General features: G+C 42.3%; 2 protein-coding genes and 1 pseudogene across 3 annotated transcripts; 2 read left to right on the top strand and 1 right to left on the bottom strand.

Moving 5' to 3' along the window:
- Window positions 1-545: 545 nt before the first annotated feature.
- On the top strand, window positions 546-6546 carry glt8d2 (glycosyltransferase 8 domain containing 2). 2 transcript variants are annotated; one of them, XM_023966882.3, is made up of 10 exons: window positions 546-635; window positions 2851-2893; window positions 3854-3952; window positions 4449-4650; window positions 4837-4954; window positions 5043-5127; window positions 5226-5338; window positions 5586-5752; window positions 5958-6070; window positions 6235-6546. In XM_023966882.3, the coding sequence occupies exons 2-10, from the start codon at window positions 2875-2877 to the stop codon at window positions 6411-6413; spliced, it is 1095 nt and encodes a 364-aa protein (XP_023822650.1). In that variant the 5' UTR covers window positions 546-635; window positions 2851-2874; the 3' UTR covers window positions 6414-6546. The 2 variants fall into 2 exon arrangements, with proteins under 2 accessions (XP_023822650.1, XP_070290290.1); XM_070434189.1 differs by lacking the exon at window positions 3854-3952.
- A 234-nt stretch (window positions 6547-6780) lies between these two features.
- On the bottom strand, window positions 6781-14956 carry LOC111949581 (endoplasmin). The gene is made up of 17 exons (XM_023966868.3): window positions 14814-14956; window positions 13328-13430; window positions 12740-12881; window positions 12215-12331; window positions 11481-11812; window positions 10735-10963; window positions 10489-10605; window positions 10091-10228; window positions 9894-9971; window positions 9341-9406; window positions 8963-9232; window positions 8310-8555; window positions 8031-8167; window positions 7796-7874; window positions 7521-7676; window positions 7186-7254; window positions 6781-7059 (listed from the first exon to the last, which is right to left on the bottom strand). The coding sequence occupies exons 1-17, from the start codon at window positions 14860-14862 to the stop codon at window positions 7033-7035; spliced, it is 2355 nt and encodes a 784-aa protein (XP_023822636.1). The 5' UTR covers window positions 14863-14956; the 3' UTR covers window positions 6781-7032.
- A 933-nt stretch (window positions 14957-15889) lies between these two features.
- Window positions 15890-17307, top strand: part of LOC111981058 (tetratricopeptide repeat protein 41-like) — a 10147-nt pseudogene continuing 8729 nt past the window's right edge.

Raw genomic sequence — 17307 nt, 5'->3', positions numbered from 1 at the left:
ACGTAAAATAAATGCACAACACTGTTCTACCATAGGCTATGGGCTAAAACAGCTTGTAGCATGTTCAGCAAGAAATTCGGTAATACTCTGATCGTCCACTAGGCTGTAGCAGAATTGTGCACTGGGGCTTGTAGTTTTTGATAGTCATTACTCTCAAAATAACTTATATTGAATGATAATGCATAGGTTGGGTTTATTACATTTGATTGATTTAGACTTTGTAAATAATAACTTCTTCTTGCAATGGTAGTTGCCACAAATTATATTGGCCTATATAGTAAAGTTATTCAGTTGTAGGCTTATAGATCTACTTTTCTTTTTACAATAGGCTAATACATGTAAAGGTAAAATATTTTTAAAAACATGCATCCTATGAGAAATAATTTAGGAAGCACAGTTGTTATTGTGGAGTGTAATGCAATCTCGGTAATTATCTACAAGAAGGCATGTGGCCCCCGCGGAGCTTTCCATGGGTGAACAAGATGAGGCACATCTGGAAAGAACTTCCTGAATATTTTTMGGGGGTTGTAAAATTGAGTGGGTGAAGGAGCTTCTCTTTGTAGCATTTATTCAAGACCATGCGCAGAGACCGGTGGATACTTAACCGGTGAGAATAATTGTGGCACTTTTTCCCGGTAAGTTCATTTATTTTATGACACATTGTTGAATGAAGAGTTTTGCTTTGATATTGTGCATTGTTGTGCATAGCTTGCATTGCTCTAAAGCTAGAATAGGAGACACACACCTTTTTAAGAACGTAATATTCATACATTTAAAAAAAATCATTATTATAATCTATGTGTGATGCATTGAGTAGATTGCTATAGGTTCATCTGATATTTTTATGTATTTAATTTGTGTGAGTGTAAAATAACAGTTGGCACTGACTTCTTTGACACCATGAATGATGGTTCACTTTTGTGAAGAACTTTCATTTCATTTACCAGAACAGACAGTAAAATATTAGTCTAATGAGGATTCCCTAGTTCTTCTATATGTTTTAAATCTCACATACAGTAGGCTACTAAAAACAAAGTAATCTTGTAAACTCCTGATTAAGCCATATCTGACTATCCATCTCTGTACATTGAATTATTTTTTAGATTAGTTTGGATTAATTTAGAGAAAGTTGTCTCAAAGAGCATTAAAATGTGTGTATATGACACTGAAAAGAGTCTGGAACCCATAAAAAAAATGAACACAATCCAAACTCTGTCACCCTTTTTATGTTGTTGTTGTATAAGAGKGGAAATTGGACAAGGGCGCAAAACACTTCGCCTAATGGGTATTTTACAAACACTAAAAAACATTACCAAGTCATTTATACTGGCTCAGTCTTGGATAGTGATGCTTTCTACGGAGGAGAACTTGCCCAGAAAATCTGTCTGCACCATATGTGAAAAGTCTGAACTAATACAGATACTAGTATTGACGTCAATGGAGTGGCAGTATTTTCTCTGAAAATGGGCAGAAGAGTACAGTACGAAACTAGCTGAGCTAGTTTTTGTTTGATTATCCAGRGCCAAACAGAACACAGCTTGTGATGTCACTTTTATTGATTGTTTATAGAGTAGTTTACATCTCAACTCTACTGTTTACTTACACATTACATCTCAAAAGAGACAGAGGGTGAGAGAGATGGAGAGACATCAGTATCGAGAGAGTTAGAATTTAAGCAAAAGAAATAGAGGGATAGAAAGATAGCCTCTAGGGAGAGACAGACAAAAGCTTACTGAAAAATGCCACTAGGAAGGAAGCACCGAGATTCTTTTCAAAACCAGATCCACATGCGTGCTGAGCCTTGTATGTCACAGAGAGAAACAGTACAGTATGTACTGTATACTACATTAGATATAACTGTATTAGCTAACACCTTGGGCTACAGTATGGTATACATTTACKATACTGATAAAGTAATATAGAGAGTGACCAGTTACAAAAGTCATGACATACAATTATCATGTCTGTACTGTTCTGCAGTTGCGGTGTGTGGACTATCATACCGTGTAGCGTATGTGATCATCATGACATGAACATGATAACGTTGCAGGATCTTTATTTCCATCAGCAAATGTTTCAGTGGAAACAGACTAGGGTGCAGGTAGCCTAGCGATTAGAGCATTGAGCCAGAGCTCATCCTCCAGGTGTAAATGAAAGGTTGCTAGTTCAAATCCCTGAGCTGACAAGGTGAAAAATTGGTCCATGTGCCGTTGAGCAAGGCAGTTAACCCTAATTGCTCCAGGGGTGCTGGACAATGGTGACCCTGGCTGTGACCCCACTCTTCAAGGGTGGCTCAGGGGGAGTTGGGATATGCCAAAAAAACACATCTCCAATTACATGTGTGAAATAGGACATTTTATATTATAAACCAGTTGATCTCAACATTTATTTTTCTTAACTGTACCCCCAATCACATTTCACTCTGCCCGAAGTACTCTGTCTTTTGCCCCCTCATCTGCAACCAATCATGAGGCCTATGTTCTTATGACTCTTCCTAAGTACCTCCTGTGGATAGGTGAGGTACCCTGAGGGGTAATGGTAAACAACTCAGGCTCATGTGAAGCCCAATATTAAACTATTCATCTTGATTTGGAGGTATGTTTGTCAGAGGGGTTTTCCTGTATTTAACATCTGTGGTGAGGACTGTGTCTATCTGAGAGGACTGCCAGATCTTGTTCGGGAGCACCTCTGGGAAGGATTTATGTCTGTGAAGACACCCTTCTGGATCCTCAACTGTGCACCAATGCCAAGGAATACGGCAGTCCCTCCCTCGCTTACTCTTAGTCTATTTGTCTTCGTGTCTGTCTGCCTTTGAATCTCACTGCTTTCTGCTTCTCGCTGTCTTTTCAGATGTGGCTGGAAGAAACATGAACAATGGCTCTTTTGAGGAAAAGTGAGTGACCACAGGATGTTGTAATAGCCCTTGCCTATACAAGTTTTTACATCATTACTTTTTTATATATATTAAATGAGTAATAAAACATTGTTGCATGTAAATAATGGGTTTTGCTCCACACTTGTAATCGTGGTGGCTGTAGCAGGGATCAGTGTAGCCATGGTAAAGCACAACCCCCCAGATTCCTCTGGAGTATACTTTGCCTCAGCTGAGTTGGAACGCTTCCAACACCTCCATAAATTATGTTTGAGACTCTCTGTGTGTGTGTGTGTGTGTGTTGCCAATCCCAAAATGTTCCTCAACACTGATGAGGTAACCAGGAAAGTGAGCCCGTAAAAGAGTCCCATTTCATCATCTCAGTCCTCTGTTGTTCACATTCAATACATGATGCAACCATTAAAGGATTTTGAATTAGTGTCCACAACAGTTGTGCCTTGTTCTACACAGTCTATACTTTACTTAGAAAGTTAACAGATGCCTTTACTCAAACAACACAAACAGTTGATTTTTTGGCACAGAGTACAGCTGGCAGCCTGGTTCTTTACATTTTCCAGAAGTGAAGCAATATTTCAATGACTATTTAGTTATTGTTGAGGCAGACAGTTTAGGTCATCCAGGGGTGAATGTGTCAGCACACGATTGATGCCACTCAGGTTGACTACAGCTGACACACAGCTGAGGTGTGTGGATAGGAAGAGAAGGACGGGTGTAACTATTTTATTAGTTAGAATTAGTCGTGGCACCTGGAGGATGAGTCGTGAAAAGGGTAGGGTACAGATGAGAGCCATGTTTGAGTATCTCAGTACTATGTGATCTGCCATGATTGGATACGAGGTGACAGCATTATAGTGGAAACTGTGCTTAAGTTGAACTGACCCAGTTTGGAAGGACTTCTGCTTCAGTTCCCTTGCATCTGACTTTATTGAATGGTCCCTTTCTCTCTCTGCTGTGTCACAGTAAACCATATCCTGCTCATGATGCTGGTTCTCATAGTGTGTCTACTCCTGCACAGTAAGCTGTTCAGTGGCCCATCTCGGCCCAAACTCAAACACACAGGTAATTCCCCCCAGCTTCTTTCTAACAGGTGAGAAAAGGTCTCACTAAAGACACGCTGACCTGAGAGCCAGGTGCATGCCACGGCAAGAGAAGGAAACTAGGACGTGGCAAGACTAGAACCTGCCAAGAAGAGCAGTTGGCACAAGGCTATGAATGCCTGTTGATTTAAAAATAAGCATTTCCTTTGCCGCTTACGGTATAGGGGCAAATTACTTTGAAATTGAAATAGTTGTAATAGATTTTAAAAATAGATGTGACTAATTTTGGTATTTGGTATTTTATTAGGATCCCCATTAGCTGTTACAAAAGCAGCAGCTAGTCTTCCTTGGGTCCACACAAAACGTGAAACACAATACAGAACATCATTAGACAAGAACAGCTCAAGGACAGAACTACATACATCTTTTTTAAAGGCACACAGCCTACATATCAATTCATACACAAACTATCTAGGTCAAACTTGACCAAGCCCAAACTGGTTGAACTTCCCTCACAGAAACCAGGAAGGACCCAGAGCATGCGCCCAAAGTTCCTGTAGAGAAGGCAGCGGAGGGAGAGGATGACATCCCAGTAGTCATCTGTGCTGCGGAGGAACGAATGGGCGGTGCCATGGCAACCATCAACAGCATCTATAGCAACACAGATGCCAGTGTGTTCTTCTATATTGTCACTCTTCGTGATGCCATCAAGCTGACAAGGTGTTTCACACTAATCCCTCCCCTTCCACTGTGTCACTGCTTGATATGTAGCAATTTCAGTTCCTAGTTCCAACCCAGGATGTTTTAATTAATTATCCGAATTGTTTCAATAAAGGCCTAGAAAAGGATAACTGAGAAATTACTTTGAGTGAGTTGAACGGTCATTATATTCCTTTGTCTTCATAGACAGTACATAGAGAAGACCAAGTTGAAGGGAATCAAGTATAAGATTCTAGAGTTTAACCCCATGGTTCTGAAAGGGAAGGTGAAACCAGACTCCTCCCGACCAGACCTGCTGCATCCAGTGAGTACACACAAGCACACACATAGGAACTAATTATAACCTAACCACAGTCACTGTCCCTAAAGTCCCCGTTCTGATTGTTCTGCAGCTGAACTTTGTACGCTTTTACTTGCCGCTCCTTGATATCAGCCACAAGAGGGTGATCTACTTAGACGACGATGTCATTGTGCAAGGTACAGAAATGTGTCTTTTGCCATTCAGTCCAGTTTTGAGCTGTAGTTGAGATAAAATGGGTGCCTGTATTTTCAGTATTTACATTCACTAATGACAGGTGACATCAAGGACCTGTACCATACCAAGTTGGAGAAAGGCCATGCTGCTGCCTTCGCCACAGACTGTGACCTGCCCTCCACCCACGAGATGGTGCGCAGCGTGGGCATGCAGGTCAGTGTCATTTTTGCCACGAGAGGGTATTGTTTGCCAAAATAAGAGCAGAGGCACCTCTGTTACAATCAATCCCGGTAAAGGACAATATATTTTTCTTAAGTTTATCCTATACCTAGCCAAGACGATACTCTCATTCTCTTCTTAAATAACTTGACAAGCGGTCTCATAGATCTCTCTAAACTATCCGTTTGTTTCCGATTCTGAATCCAAATCAAATTCCTTCCCTATTGACCCTGTCTCCCAGACAACGTACATGGGCTTCCTGGACTACAGGAAACAGGAAGTGAGAGACCTGGGGATCAACCCCAGCGACTGCTCATTCAACCCTGGGGTGTTTGTGGCCGACATTGGAGAGTGGAAGAAACAGAAGATCACCAAACAGCTGGAGAACTGGATGCAGGAGAACTTAAAGTAAGTAGAGAAGTATGTTTGACCTGTGATCAGATCTTTCCACATAACCCCTAAACTGACCTGAACCCATAAGAAATTAACCCTGCTGTCTATTATAATAATAGATATTCCCATGAAAACGTACTATTACTTCTATTTCATTTGAATATCATGATTAGAGAAATTAAATAAAAATGTTCTACTTTGTGATGCTCTCATCCACTAGGAAAAACATATACAGCAGTGCCATGGCAGGGGGTGTGGCGACTCCTCCTATGCTGATCGTGTTCCATGACAAATACACAATCATCGATCCTCTGTGGCACGTCCGACACCTGGGTGAGATCGCCTCACCTTGATGACATCACCACACCTCCTACATAGCACAGCATAACCATGTATCGAGATTTATGGCTCTGGTACACAGGCCTAGGTGTCATAATGTAGGATAGAGCCACTCCTAGAGGCTGATTTACTGTGTATTCTGTTCTCTTTTCCTATAGGCTGGAGCCCAGACGCCCGCTACTCTGAGACCTTCCTACAGGGTGCACACCTGCTGCACTGGAACGGCCGCTTCAAGCCCTGGGACTACCCCTGTGTCCACCTGGACCTGTGGGAGAAGTGGTTCATCCCAGATCCCACCGGGAAATTCTCGTTGGTACGGCCCGAGGGCAAAATCTGAGGGATGTTTAACAAATGTTTGTGTAGGGGGATGTCTGGCATTTCAGACTGTGAATGGAGGCTGTGAACAGTAAATATTGTGAAGTCCTATTGCTGTTAACATCTTTTGAGATGGTATTTCTTTGAAGGTGCCTATCAAAACGTGTACAGAATGTACAGAAACAAGCTGTATCAAAAATGTATGTGGTTGTTGTGAGATGAGTGAGCATAATTGTATTGATTGTTTTGAAACTTAACAATGTGCTCTCTTTAAAGCTTTTTCCTGAATAAAAAGCTGGAGATTTGACTGTGGAAAGTCTGAATTGGCTGACTACTGGCTAATAAATAACAGAAATGACAGGTAAAAAGAAGACACCACAGGTGAGAGATTACCTTTCCGGAAACATTTAATAGTTCTCATGACAGGAAGTCAGCACTTCATAACCGGCTCGGTTAAATATTAACAAATTTACAGTCATGTAGGAATGTAGAAAATAAACAAAACCATAAACAGAAGCTCCTAAAATCCAAACACCCACCCGCTCCTTTTCAGCAGAGAAGATGGACCTAGTTCCAGTCAAAGCTCTGCCCCCCAGTTCACTCCCTCACCCTTCCCTCCAACCCCCCTTGCCCAGTCCGTCTCACAGCTCATCCCTTCCTGTGGCTCCCTGGAAAGAGCAAAGTGAAAAACACATCCGTACATGAAGCAAAAAGGACCATCACTATCCATCGTCTTACTAACATTACTAACACTTTTTTCCCCAGTTCTGTGCTAGACTCCCCTCCCATCTTACCGAATCTTCATCTTCCTCCTCATCTGCTTTAACCTCCTCCTCTGGCTCCTCCTCTGGCTCCTCCTCTGGCTGTGACAGGTAAGGAAGTTAAGATAAGCAAAGATATACCGGAAAAAGAAAGACGCAGATATACCTTAGCATCTCTTTGTGCCAATTCCCCTCACCCCAAAATCTGCTCTGCTATGTTTACTAGCAAATTCTTGTATACAGAATCCAGCCATGATGTACTGCATTATAACACACTTTGCATTGTCAGTGTTTATTATATAGGTAAAGTAGCAGTAAGTATTCAGATCGTTTTTGCACGTGGGTAATATTAGTTATATTGAGCGTACCTCTTCATTGAGGTCCACGTTCATGCTGAGTCGGAGCATGCGTTCTATCCTGTCTCCATAGGCTTTGGTGTCAGCCAGCTGGTAGCCTGACCGTAGTGTGGCTGTCTCAAACAGCACTACAGCCAGGTCTGAGGCAGTCTGGTCCTCTGCATTATCCTGAGGTCAGGAAGGAGAATTTAATACGGTTAGGAACCTATGATTCATTTGGGTCAATTTGAAATGTAAGGGCGTATGTCCGGTAAAGTCATTTGTGTTGAATTCTAAATGGTACTCACGTTTATTCTCTTCAACATTTCTTTGATCAAAGGGTGATTGGGGTTGATCTCTAGTGTTTTCTTCTGGTTTGCATAATAACTGGACAACAGAAATAAAAGGTGTCAAAACATGGTAATAAGCAGAAACTATGTCAACACCCTCTAGGACTTGAGCCACTACGAGTTCTTGTGAGTGATGTCTTATCCCACAGAACATATACTGTACATTAGGTCAAAATGGTTTCACATTGCTTACTTTGTGGATATGTCTTTTCCTGTCTGGTAGGCCTGTGCCTTCATGATCCTCTCCATGTTACCGGACCAGCCGTACTGGCTGGCTACCAGGGCACAGGGAGAGTTGGTCAGCCTCTGGGACAGCACAGCTTTCTCGATCTGCAGACAGATCAAAGATTCAGCTTTTCAAAGCTTTTTCAACACCTGAGCAAACATTTTCAAACAGAGGAGATGCCATCTGACTAGTGTCTATTCAATAACAATGCACATTCCCATTGAGCCTATTGAGAAGACCCCTAACCTTGTCCTTCAGGGCGCTGTCCTTCATCCAGGTGGTGAGAGGTTCGTACTCCTTCTCCAGGCCCTCCCTCTTCTCCTTGGTCTTGTCGCTCTCGTCAAACTTGACGCCCTCCTTGGCCACGTTCTGGAAGCGCTTGCCGTCAAACTCCGGTAGGGCCTGGATACAGTACTCATCCACAGGCTCTGTCAGGTAGATGACCTCATAACCCCTTTTCAACAGCTTCTCCACGAAGGGAGACGACTCGGCCTGACGGAAAAGATGGAGGGGAAATTAAGCTCAGGGAACGATACAGCAAACATTTGATGTAGGAAGGAGGCTACTATAATATTTTACAGATCCTGACTCTTCATTACAAGGTTTATAACTTTTGGGGCGGCATATAGCCTAGTGGTTAGAGCGTTGGGCCAGTAACAGAAAGGTTGCTGGATCGAATCCCCGAGCTGACAAGGAAAAAAATCTGTCGTTCTGCCCCTGAACAAGGCAGTTCCCCGGTAGGGGAAATAAGAACTTGTTCTTAACGGACTTGCCTAGTAAAATAAAAGGTTAAATTAAAAATAAAAACTAACTCCGCTTTTATGCTCTACAAACATACATATTCTACTCAAAGGTCACCATTTTCGATCACAAAACAGTGCTCTCATCCAGACCCTCACCTCTTTTCTGCTGGTCCCAGCCATGAAGTAGATCTTGTCCTGTTTCTCTTTCATCCTCTCTACGTACTGTTCCAGGCTGGCCAGCACCGTGTCGCTGTTGGAGGTCTGGAAACGCAGCAGCTTGGCCAGACGGGTCCGGTTGGAGTGGTCCTCGATCACACCCAGCTTGATGTTGGTGCCAAACTCCTTCCAGAACTTCTCGTTGTACTGTTCCTCTGCGATCTTCTTGATCATGTCCAGGGTCTTGCGCACCAGCTTCTTGCGAATGACCTGGCCGAAGAAGAGGTATGTTTAAGTATGCTGTTAGCAGAGTGGTTTAGTGAAGAGTGTTGACCCAGGTAGGTTTCCTTGTTAGAGTGAATTGAAAGCAAGCCTCACCTTGAGAAGTTTGTGTTGCTGGAGAGTTTCTCTTGAGACGTTCAGAGGAAGGTCATCAGAGTCAACCTGATGGAACAGACAAGAAATTTAAAGATGCAATATGCAAAAATCGCTTTGCCATTTCCCGGTTGCTAAAATTCTAATATCGTGTCGAGAATTACTGTACCATGTAAACTACTGAGAAATATATTTTCCATAACCAAAAATATAGTATTTTCAGCTGTTTGAAGCTGGTATACAAAACTGAAAGACTTAACGAGAAGCATAGAAATAGCACACAAACCAGATATACCGCTTCTTAGACTTGCTTTCAATGAGAATTATAGATCTATAACTCACTTTTCTATGTGAATTTGTACAAATTGCAGCTTTAACATTCAATCAATCCTCAGTGGGTGCACTTAAATAGCCTGGGTACCAGTCTGATTAGCTAACATTTTACTCCTTGTACCCCCAGTCATATGCCAATCTTTAGCATGACAGGAGTGGCAAGGAGTGGAATGATGGCTAAACATACTGGTATCCAGACTTAACCCTAAGGAATAATACTTACCATTCCTTTCACAAAGTTCAAGTACTTAGGCATCATGTCATGGAAGTCATCAGTGATGTAAACTCTACGCACGAAGAGCTGAGAGAGATGGAAGATTGTTACTGACTGAGAAAACTACTACGACACATCAATACTGCACTGAGAACCGCGTGTATGCCAATCCATAGTTGCTTTGTAACCAATCATTGCTGTGGTACCTTAATGAAGTCGTTCTTCTTAGAACCGTACTCGTCGAAGAGTCCCCGGGGAGCTGCAGCAGGCACAAAGAGGATGGACTTGAAGGTGACCTCCCCCTCTGCTGTGAAGTGGATGTGGGAGATGGGCTCGTCTGTGTCCTGCAAGAACAGAATAGAGTGGGGAGTTATTTACATAGACAACCTCCATCTGTCATTAAACCAGTTGCCTGGCAACTGAAGCTTTGCCTGACAAGACAACTTCAGTTCATGTCCAGTCAGATGAGTCATATCTGACCTAAGATCACCCATTGAGAACCGGTGTCTGCTAAATCTAAGTGGAAATATAGACTGTGTATCCACTAAATGGATTAGTGTCTGCTAGGAGAGTGAGTCTGAATAAACTGTAGACAGACACCCACCCTGGAGAAGGTCTTGTAGAAGGCCTTGTACTCATCCTCCTCCACCTCCTTGGCAGGCCTCTGCCAGATGGGCTTGATGTCATTCATCAGCTCCCAGTCCCACACTGTCTTCTCCACCTGAGGTGGGGGAAAAGGAAAGGAGAAAGGACAGTCTTTAAAACTGAAAGATCCACTTCCATTGAGATTTGCTTCGATGGGATCCGTTGCTGCTACAGACAGTAGTTAGTCTTTGAAACAATGTTTTACCTTCTTCGTCTTTGGCTTGTCCTTGTCCTCCTCCTCCTCCTCCACCTCAACCTCATCGTGGTCTGTATCCTTCTTATCTGCTTCTGTCTCATCAATAGGCTCCTCTACAGTCTCAGTCTTGCTACTCCATACGTAGATGGGGAAGTTGATGAACTGGGAGTATTTCCTCACAAGGTTCTTGATGGTCTCCAGCTCCAAGTAGTCTGTTGCCTCCTCCTTCATCACCAAACTAGGGGAGAAAAAGAATGTACTGCAGTGAAGAGCCAGTCAGAGCTTAATGTTAGTCATTACAGTTGTGAACCTTTCAAACATAACTAGATTCCTCTGGCTGCACCGCCTGAGCGAGACTACGGGCTTCTTGGCCTTTGAAAAAAAGGCACAGTAATGAAACCAATTTTCATTACAGTGAAATCCAATTTGGAGCACTTATTAGTTCAGCTTTGGTTTGACATTTGTGTCTCTGCTTAATTTAATTTAGACAGTCTTTTGACTGAATTTTCCACAGCCAGTAATGCCAAAAAGGTCTGAACAAATGAGGCAATAACTACATCATAACAAGTATTATTGATACGAGGGTTTACGTTGCTTAACTAACCAACCATATTCTACTTCATCATAGACTATTAACAGAGCTGTCCATATCCAGACTAAAATTGCCATAGTAAGTACAAATCATCCACCTACACACTAATGCTATATTGACTCTGAATGGTTGCTACTTGCTGACAGTTGCCTTGCTGACTCACGTGATGGTGGTGCCCCTGCCGAGGGTGTCCCCGCGGGGGTCCTCGATGACGGAGAACTCGTTGGAGTCAGACTCCCATATGTGCTGCGTGCCGTTGTTGTGCTTCGTGGTTACGATCACCTTGTCAGCCACCAAGAACGCAGAGTAGAAGCCCACGCCGAACTGACCAATCAGCTCAGAGGTTGACTGGCCCTCGGTCTGCATCTCTGTCATCTTGTTGAGGAACTCGCTGGTGCCGGACTTGGCGATGGTGCCGAGGTTCCTGACCAGGTCTTCTTTGGTCATGCCGATGCCGGTGTCGGTAATGTGAAGCATGTTCTTCTCCTTGTCAGCCTGGAGGTGAGGAGAAACAAACAGTGAAATGTTATATTGGGTTTTGGATTACTTTGCATTGTACTTGACAGACTTAGTTTGAAACATTAATAGTAATAAAAAAATCTATGCACATTTAGAATGAAAGAAAAGCAAACCAAGTGTGTACAGTATTTATTATTCATTTGCATGTACTCAAAGGGAAAGCACACAATGTCCTGCAGCAGGTATTGAAAGTCTTGATGTCCCTTTTTGCAATGCAAAAACTGAGATGTAAATTTAGAGATGTTATCCTAACAACTCTCTCGGTCTCAGGTTTCACTCTAGATAGCTCAGTGAAGGGTTGCTAATTAGCCTCCAGTCGGTGGACATAAAAGGGTGGGTCACACAGAAAGCTAACACTTTTAAGGTAACTTAACATACCTTGATTTTCACTGTCAGCTCCTCGTTACCAGTGAGTGCCTCATCATTGGTCAGGGACAGCAACCGGATCTTATCCAGAGCATCGGAAGCGTTGGAGATCAGTTCCCTCAGGAAGATCTGGACACAGACAAAAAGAAACATCAACAAATGATAAAATTACAATGATGGGAGCTGCCAATACAAATGGCAGCTCCCATCAGTGGGTGCTCTAGTCAGCGGGTGTGCTCGCCCCCACCTCTACCCCGAGATGCAGGCAGGGTGAAGCCCCGCCCCCAAATTACATTCCTAACTGTCTCGACCCTTATTCAATTACCTTAAGTTACCTCACTGAACCTCTATCAGGTTTATGTAATGATAGATAGCCAGAAGGTCTCGTTGTGAACTCATTTCTAATTAAACAAATGACTGTAAATATTGCTTAATGAGTGTAAAAAAATATATATTTATTGTATTGCCCTATTATTTCTGTAAGTGTAAACGTTCTCCGCTCCATTGTCTACACAGATCACCAGAGCAGACACTAACCTCTTTGTTCTTGTACAGGGAGTTAATGATGAGCTTCATCATTCTGTTCACCTCGGCCTTGAAGACATGCTTTTCTGATTTCTCCCGGATTTCCTTTATCTGCGCTGCGTTCAGGCCATCAAGCTGGATAGCCTCCTCTTCCCTGGAAAAACAGAAGAGAAGTCAGAGATCAGCACAAACAAAAGATAGACTCAAGATTTCCCCAAAGGGAATATTTATAGAGGCCTCATCTGTGTGACTGGTAATAGGGAAAACCCTTATAAAATGTTGTGTGTTGCTCTCTAATGAACTGAAGAATGATCAGGTGTACTTCTACAGGCTTAATAGGAAGGGGTGTCAAGCCAAAAATAAAATAGTATATCAACAAATCTCAATAGGGGTTTTATTTTTGACTGAAAATAGCAAGCCGAAAGGAGAGGAGGTAAAAGTGGTTTCCATGGTTCATGTAAGGTCAGTATAAAGGGTTTGTGTTTTGGAAAAGAGGGAGGAAGTAGAAGTCTATAATGGGGTGCTCTTGTCACCAGTTAGTCTCAAGACTTACTGCATGACAGAACACTCTTCTTTACTGAAATATTTAAACACACTTACCTCTGGACTACCTCGTCATCTGTCCGGGAGCCGTCTCTACTTTTGCCCAAGTCCTTCTCCACTGTCCCATCAATGTCAACCTCATCCTCCGCTCTGACAGAACCTGTAGATAAAATTAAACATAGATCTGAGGGTTTAAACAAAAACTTGTACGCAGTAAAAATACAACTCCTTAATATTAACTTAAATTGACCCATGTCATGTGACAGAGCAACCACTGGGCCATAAATTCACTACGGAGGGACTAAGTTCATCTGGTAGCTAGTCTTCCCCTCCATCTGTAAGCATAACAGTCACAATACTACATCTCATTGACTCCTTCCATAGAGGTCATGACACTTCTCCGTCTCAGAACGGAACGATACTGTACTAAAACTGATAAGCTCCTGGAAAAAGGTCACCTTCACTGCTGATAAAGATTTGATACCTTTGCTGTTTCCATCTCTATACCCACATAGCAAACTGATTGCACCGTCCAAAGCAAGCAGACTATTGTATGGGTAGTTGGCAGTGATGTAAAGTACTTAGGTAAAAATACTTCTTAAGTAGTTTTTGGGGTAACTTTATACTTTTACTTCACTGCTTTCCTAAAGAAATTGTACTTTTTACTCCATACATTTTCCCTCTTCACCCAAAAGTACTCGTTACATTTTCAATGCTTAGCAGGAGAGGGAAATGGTCTAATTCACACACTTGAAAAACATCCCTGATCTGGCAGACTCACTAAACACATGCTTCATTTGTAAATTATGGGTTGGATTGTTCACCTGCATATCAGTAAATTTAAAAAAAAAACAAGAAAATGGTGCTGTCTGGTTTGCTTAATAAGGAATTTGAAATTATTGACACTTTTGATACTTAAGTTTATTTAAAACCAAATCCTTTTCAACTTTTCCTCAAGTAGGATTTTACTGAGTGAAGTTCACTTTTTCCTGAGTCATTTTCTATTAAGGTATCTTTACTTTTACTCAAGTTGACAATTTTGTACTTTTTCCACCACTGGTAGTTAGTTGTTGATAACTGGTACAATTGCAGTATAACTGTGTGGGATTAGGGTGTTTAGAATCCTGCTTCTGTTTGGTCGGTGTGGTTGTGGAAGCAGAGGTGTTAGGTATGACATTAGTGGCAAGATGGACAAAAATGTAAAGTAAAAAAATCTGAATAACGTGCTCATAAAGCAAAATAACCATAACGTCCAGATATGATGAATGAAAAAAAGAGAAGCATTAGACATATCAATGTTACAGTCTGTCTCCTCAGGATTCGGATGAAGAGAAAGTACCAGAAGCTGCAAATCAGTCCTGTCTTCTACAATGTTACCCCATTTGACACTCATCGGTCAACACAACAATGCACTGCAATCAAAAGATGGCCATTTTAGCACATTTACTGCTGCTTATACTGCAACCATAAGAAAACGTCATGAAATGTCAAGTAACAGCAAATAAATTGAAATTATATTATGTAATTTAGAACTCATACTTACTGAAAGCTAGAAGAGCACAAAAGAGGCCTATTGTCCACATTCGGTTCATTTTAATAGAAAAAAATATCACTATAGTCCTAGTCCCGTATTTTACTATATTGCACTTTATTCCTACACCCCGGCATAGGTTTGAAATGGTGTGCGTCGGTGGTTGTAGACTCCTATCTGATCCCCCCCTTTGGAGGCGGTGGATTGATGAAGTGGACCTATACCTGCTCCCCACGCACAACAATAACCAATGGTGGAAGCTTTCGCCGCTTCAATCTTCCAATCGTAGTATTACATGTCCGATTGTACATGTTCAAAGCGTGGCTAATTTCCATTGGCCGAATTACACGTTAAACAATGATTTTGTTATCATAAAAAGCGATAAACTCATGTCTGATACATTGCAACACCTCAGTGAAAATAGATACATTCGTCAGCACTGTTGAAACATTGTTTTGTACATTTACAGTGTAACAATTTATGATAGGCTGATCCGGAAGCCCATACGGTCACCTTGGCTACCACTGTTGCTATGGCTTGTCATTCACAACTTGTCAGCGAAGTAACAGGCATGCATTGGCGTCGAGGCTGTACTATAACGATATTGCCCCCCAGAATACCTACAAATATGCTTTTAGTTTGCCAAATGCATATATTTTGCAAGGAAAAAAGTAAACTCTACAGAGTCATTCAGATTTTATTTGGAACGTGAGCCATTTTAATCGGGATTTGGCAACCATCTCTGGGACAAACTCATGGAAACTAGTACAGGTATACAAAATTTATGGAATTTTGTTTGTCAACTATTGTCCATTCGCATCTCAGCTACTGTAATCATCTATTTCAAATGCCAGCATTCACTTGCTTGTGCAATTGTTACAGGCTGTAGATCTCAAAACAACATATTTGGTATGGAATAGACCCTCCCCTTTCTTTTTCATGTGATCAGAGTTTTTCTCCTTCCTCGTTTTGAAACCCTGCTAGCGACTCAGTTGCAGACACTACCAACCCACATCTCAACTGCTGACAACATTCAGCTGCTCGTCTACATTGAATTCAACTCATTCTCCCTCATCTTCAGTCTCACAATGATTGACAGTTTCAACTCCTCCACCTGTAAGTCTTCCAATTTCAACTGCACCTCTGGAATCCCTGATTCCACTGACTGACACCATGATCAGTGGAGTGGTCCTGGCTCTCTGCTATCTTCTGGGCATAACATAGCAGTGAAAGCTGTGATCAGCTGTTGGCATCTGTACAGATACAACTTGAGTATGAAACTGTTGTTGACCCTGGCGTGTCAGATATGCTGAGCCTGCTAATATGTGTGGCGCTATTGGTCTATGCAATATTCTTCAGCTGGGACTTGGGCAACAGTCTCTGCAAGCTCTTTGTCATCGTTGCCTACTGCTGTACATTCTCCAGCCTGCTGACCATCCTGTCGATGAGTGTCCAGCGCTACTACCAAGTTCTGCACCCCAGTGCTGGGCCAGGTGGCGTGAGGGGAGTTTGGGGAGGTGGTTGTTTCCCATACTGTGGGGTGTTGTGGTATTAATATCTTCACCGTTCCTGACAGTCAACATGGTGGAGGGGGAGGACAACCATCTCCATTGTGTTAACATCGCTTATAATAAACAAAAGTATAGCCCTGGGGTGGGAGGTTTGGTGATGGTGATACTTGGATTAGTATTATCTGTCTCCCTCCTGCTAACATCCTACATCCGCCTCCATAAGAGAGTGAAACATTCAGCTTTCATCCGAAAGTCCAGGATGACCAGACATGTGACCAGCATCATTGTGACTTTTGTCATCTGTTCAATGCCATTCCAAGTTGTTATCATGCTAAACATGTCTGGACATTTGGCCAAGTCTGAAAACTTGAAAAACTTCTCTACCAAGTTGTATTTTGTTGTATTACTGACCTATGCCAACAGTTGCCTGAATCCATTTCTCTATGCCTTCGCTTCCCGTAACTTCTGCCAGAAGAATGGCCAGTCAGAAGACACCGCGATGCAGCTTCAAATGGGTCCTGGCAACAGTCCATCAAACATGTGACATATCTGACACACACACATTTATGTTACAGGTTAGGCCTACATCAAGCTAGATGTTTTCACAAATTGGGTTTTATTAGGTGTGAGTTCATCTTAATTTAGATGTTTGTCTTATTTTTTCTTAAATGTTCCCCTCTAGTTCTGTAGATATCCAGTCACTGAGCAGTTTTATGTGGGAAATATGCACTGTTGCCTGCATGTCATGAATTTGCAGTGCATATTTACTAGAGGTCGACCGAAAGGGAATTCTCTTCGATTATAATCACAGCCGTATATATTCCCCCCCAAGCAGACACATCGATGGCCCTGAACGAACTTTATCTGACTCTTTGTAAACTGGAAACCACACACCCTGAGGCTGCATTCATRGTAGCTGGGGATTTTAACAAGGCTAATCTGAAGACAAAACTCCCTAAATTCTATCAGRATATCGATTGTGCTACCAGGGCTGG

The sequence above is a fragment of the Salvelinus sp. IW2-2015 genome, linkage group LG3 (assembly GCF_002910315.2).
Source record: "Salvelinus sp. IW2-2015 linkage group LG3, ASM291031v2, whole genome shotgun sequence".
Lineage (NCBI taxonomy): Eukaryota > Metazoa > Chordata > Actinopteri > Salmoniformes > Salmonidae > Salvelinus > Salvelinus sp. IW2-2015.
The sequence above is the reverse complement of the archived record's forward strand: the minus strand, read 5'-3'. Positions and strand labels throughout refer to the sequence as shown.

Excerpts from the sequence above, each read along its gene's own strand:
- glt8d2 (XM_023966882.3), top strand. Across the intron at positions 4,651-4,836 it reads GATGCCATCAAGCTGACAAG|ACAGTACATAGAGAAGACCA; the intron begins GTGTTTCACACT and ends TTGTCTTCATAG. Across the intron at positions 5,339-5,585 it reads TGCGCAGCGTGGGCATGCAG|ACAACGTACATGGGCTTCCT; the intron begins GTCAGTGTCATT and ends CCTGTCTCCCAG.
- LOC111949581 (XM_023966868.3), bottom strand. The coding sequence starts at position 14,862 with ATGAACCGAATGTGGACAATAGGCCTCTTTTGTGCTCTTCTAGCTTTC. Across the intron at positions 10,606-10,734 it reads ACAAGCCAAAGACGAAGAAG|GTGGAGAAGACAGTGTGGGA; the intron begins GTAAAACATTGT and ends CCCCCACCTCAG. Across the intron at positions 7,060-7,185 it reads AGGAGGAAGATGAAGATTCG|GGAGCCACAGGAAGGGATGA; the intron begins GTAAGATGGGAG and ends TGCTCTTTCCAG.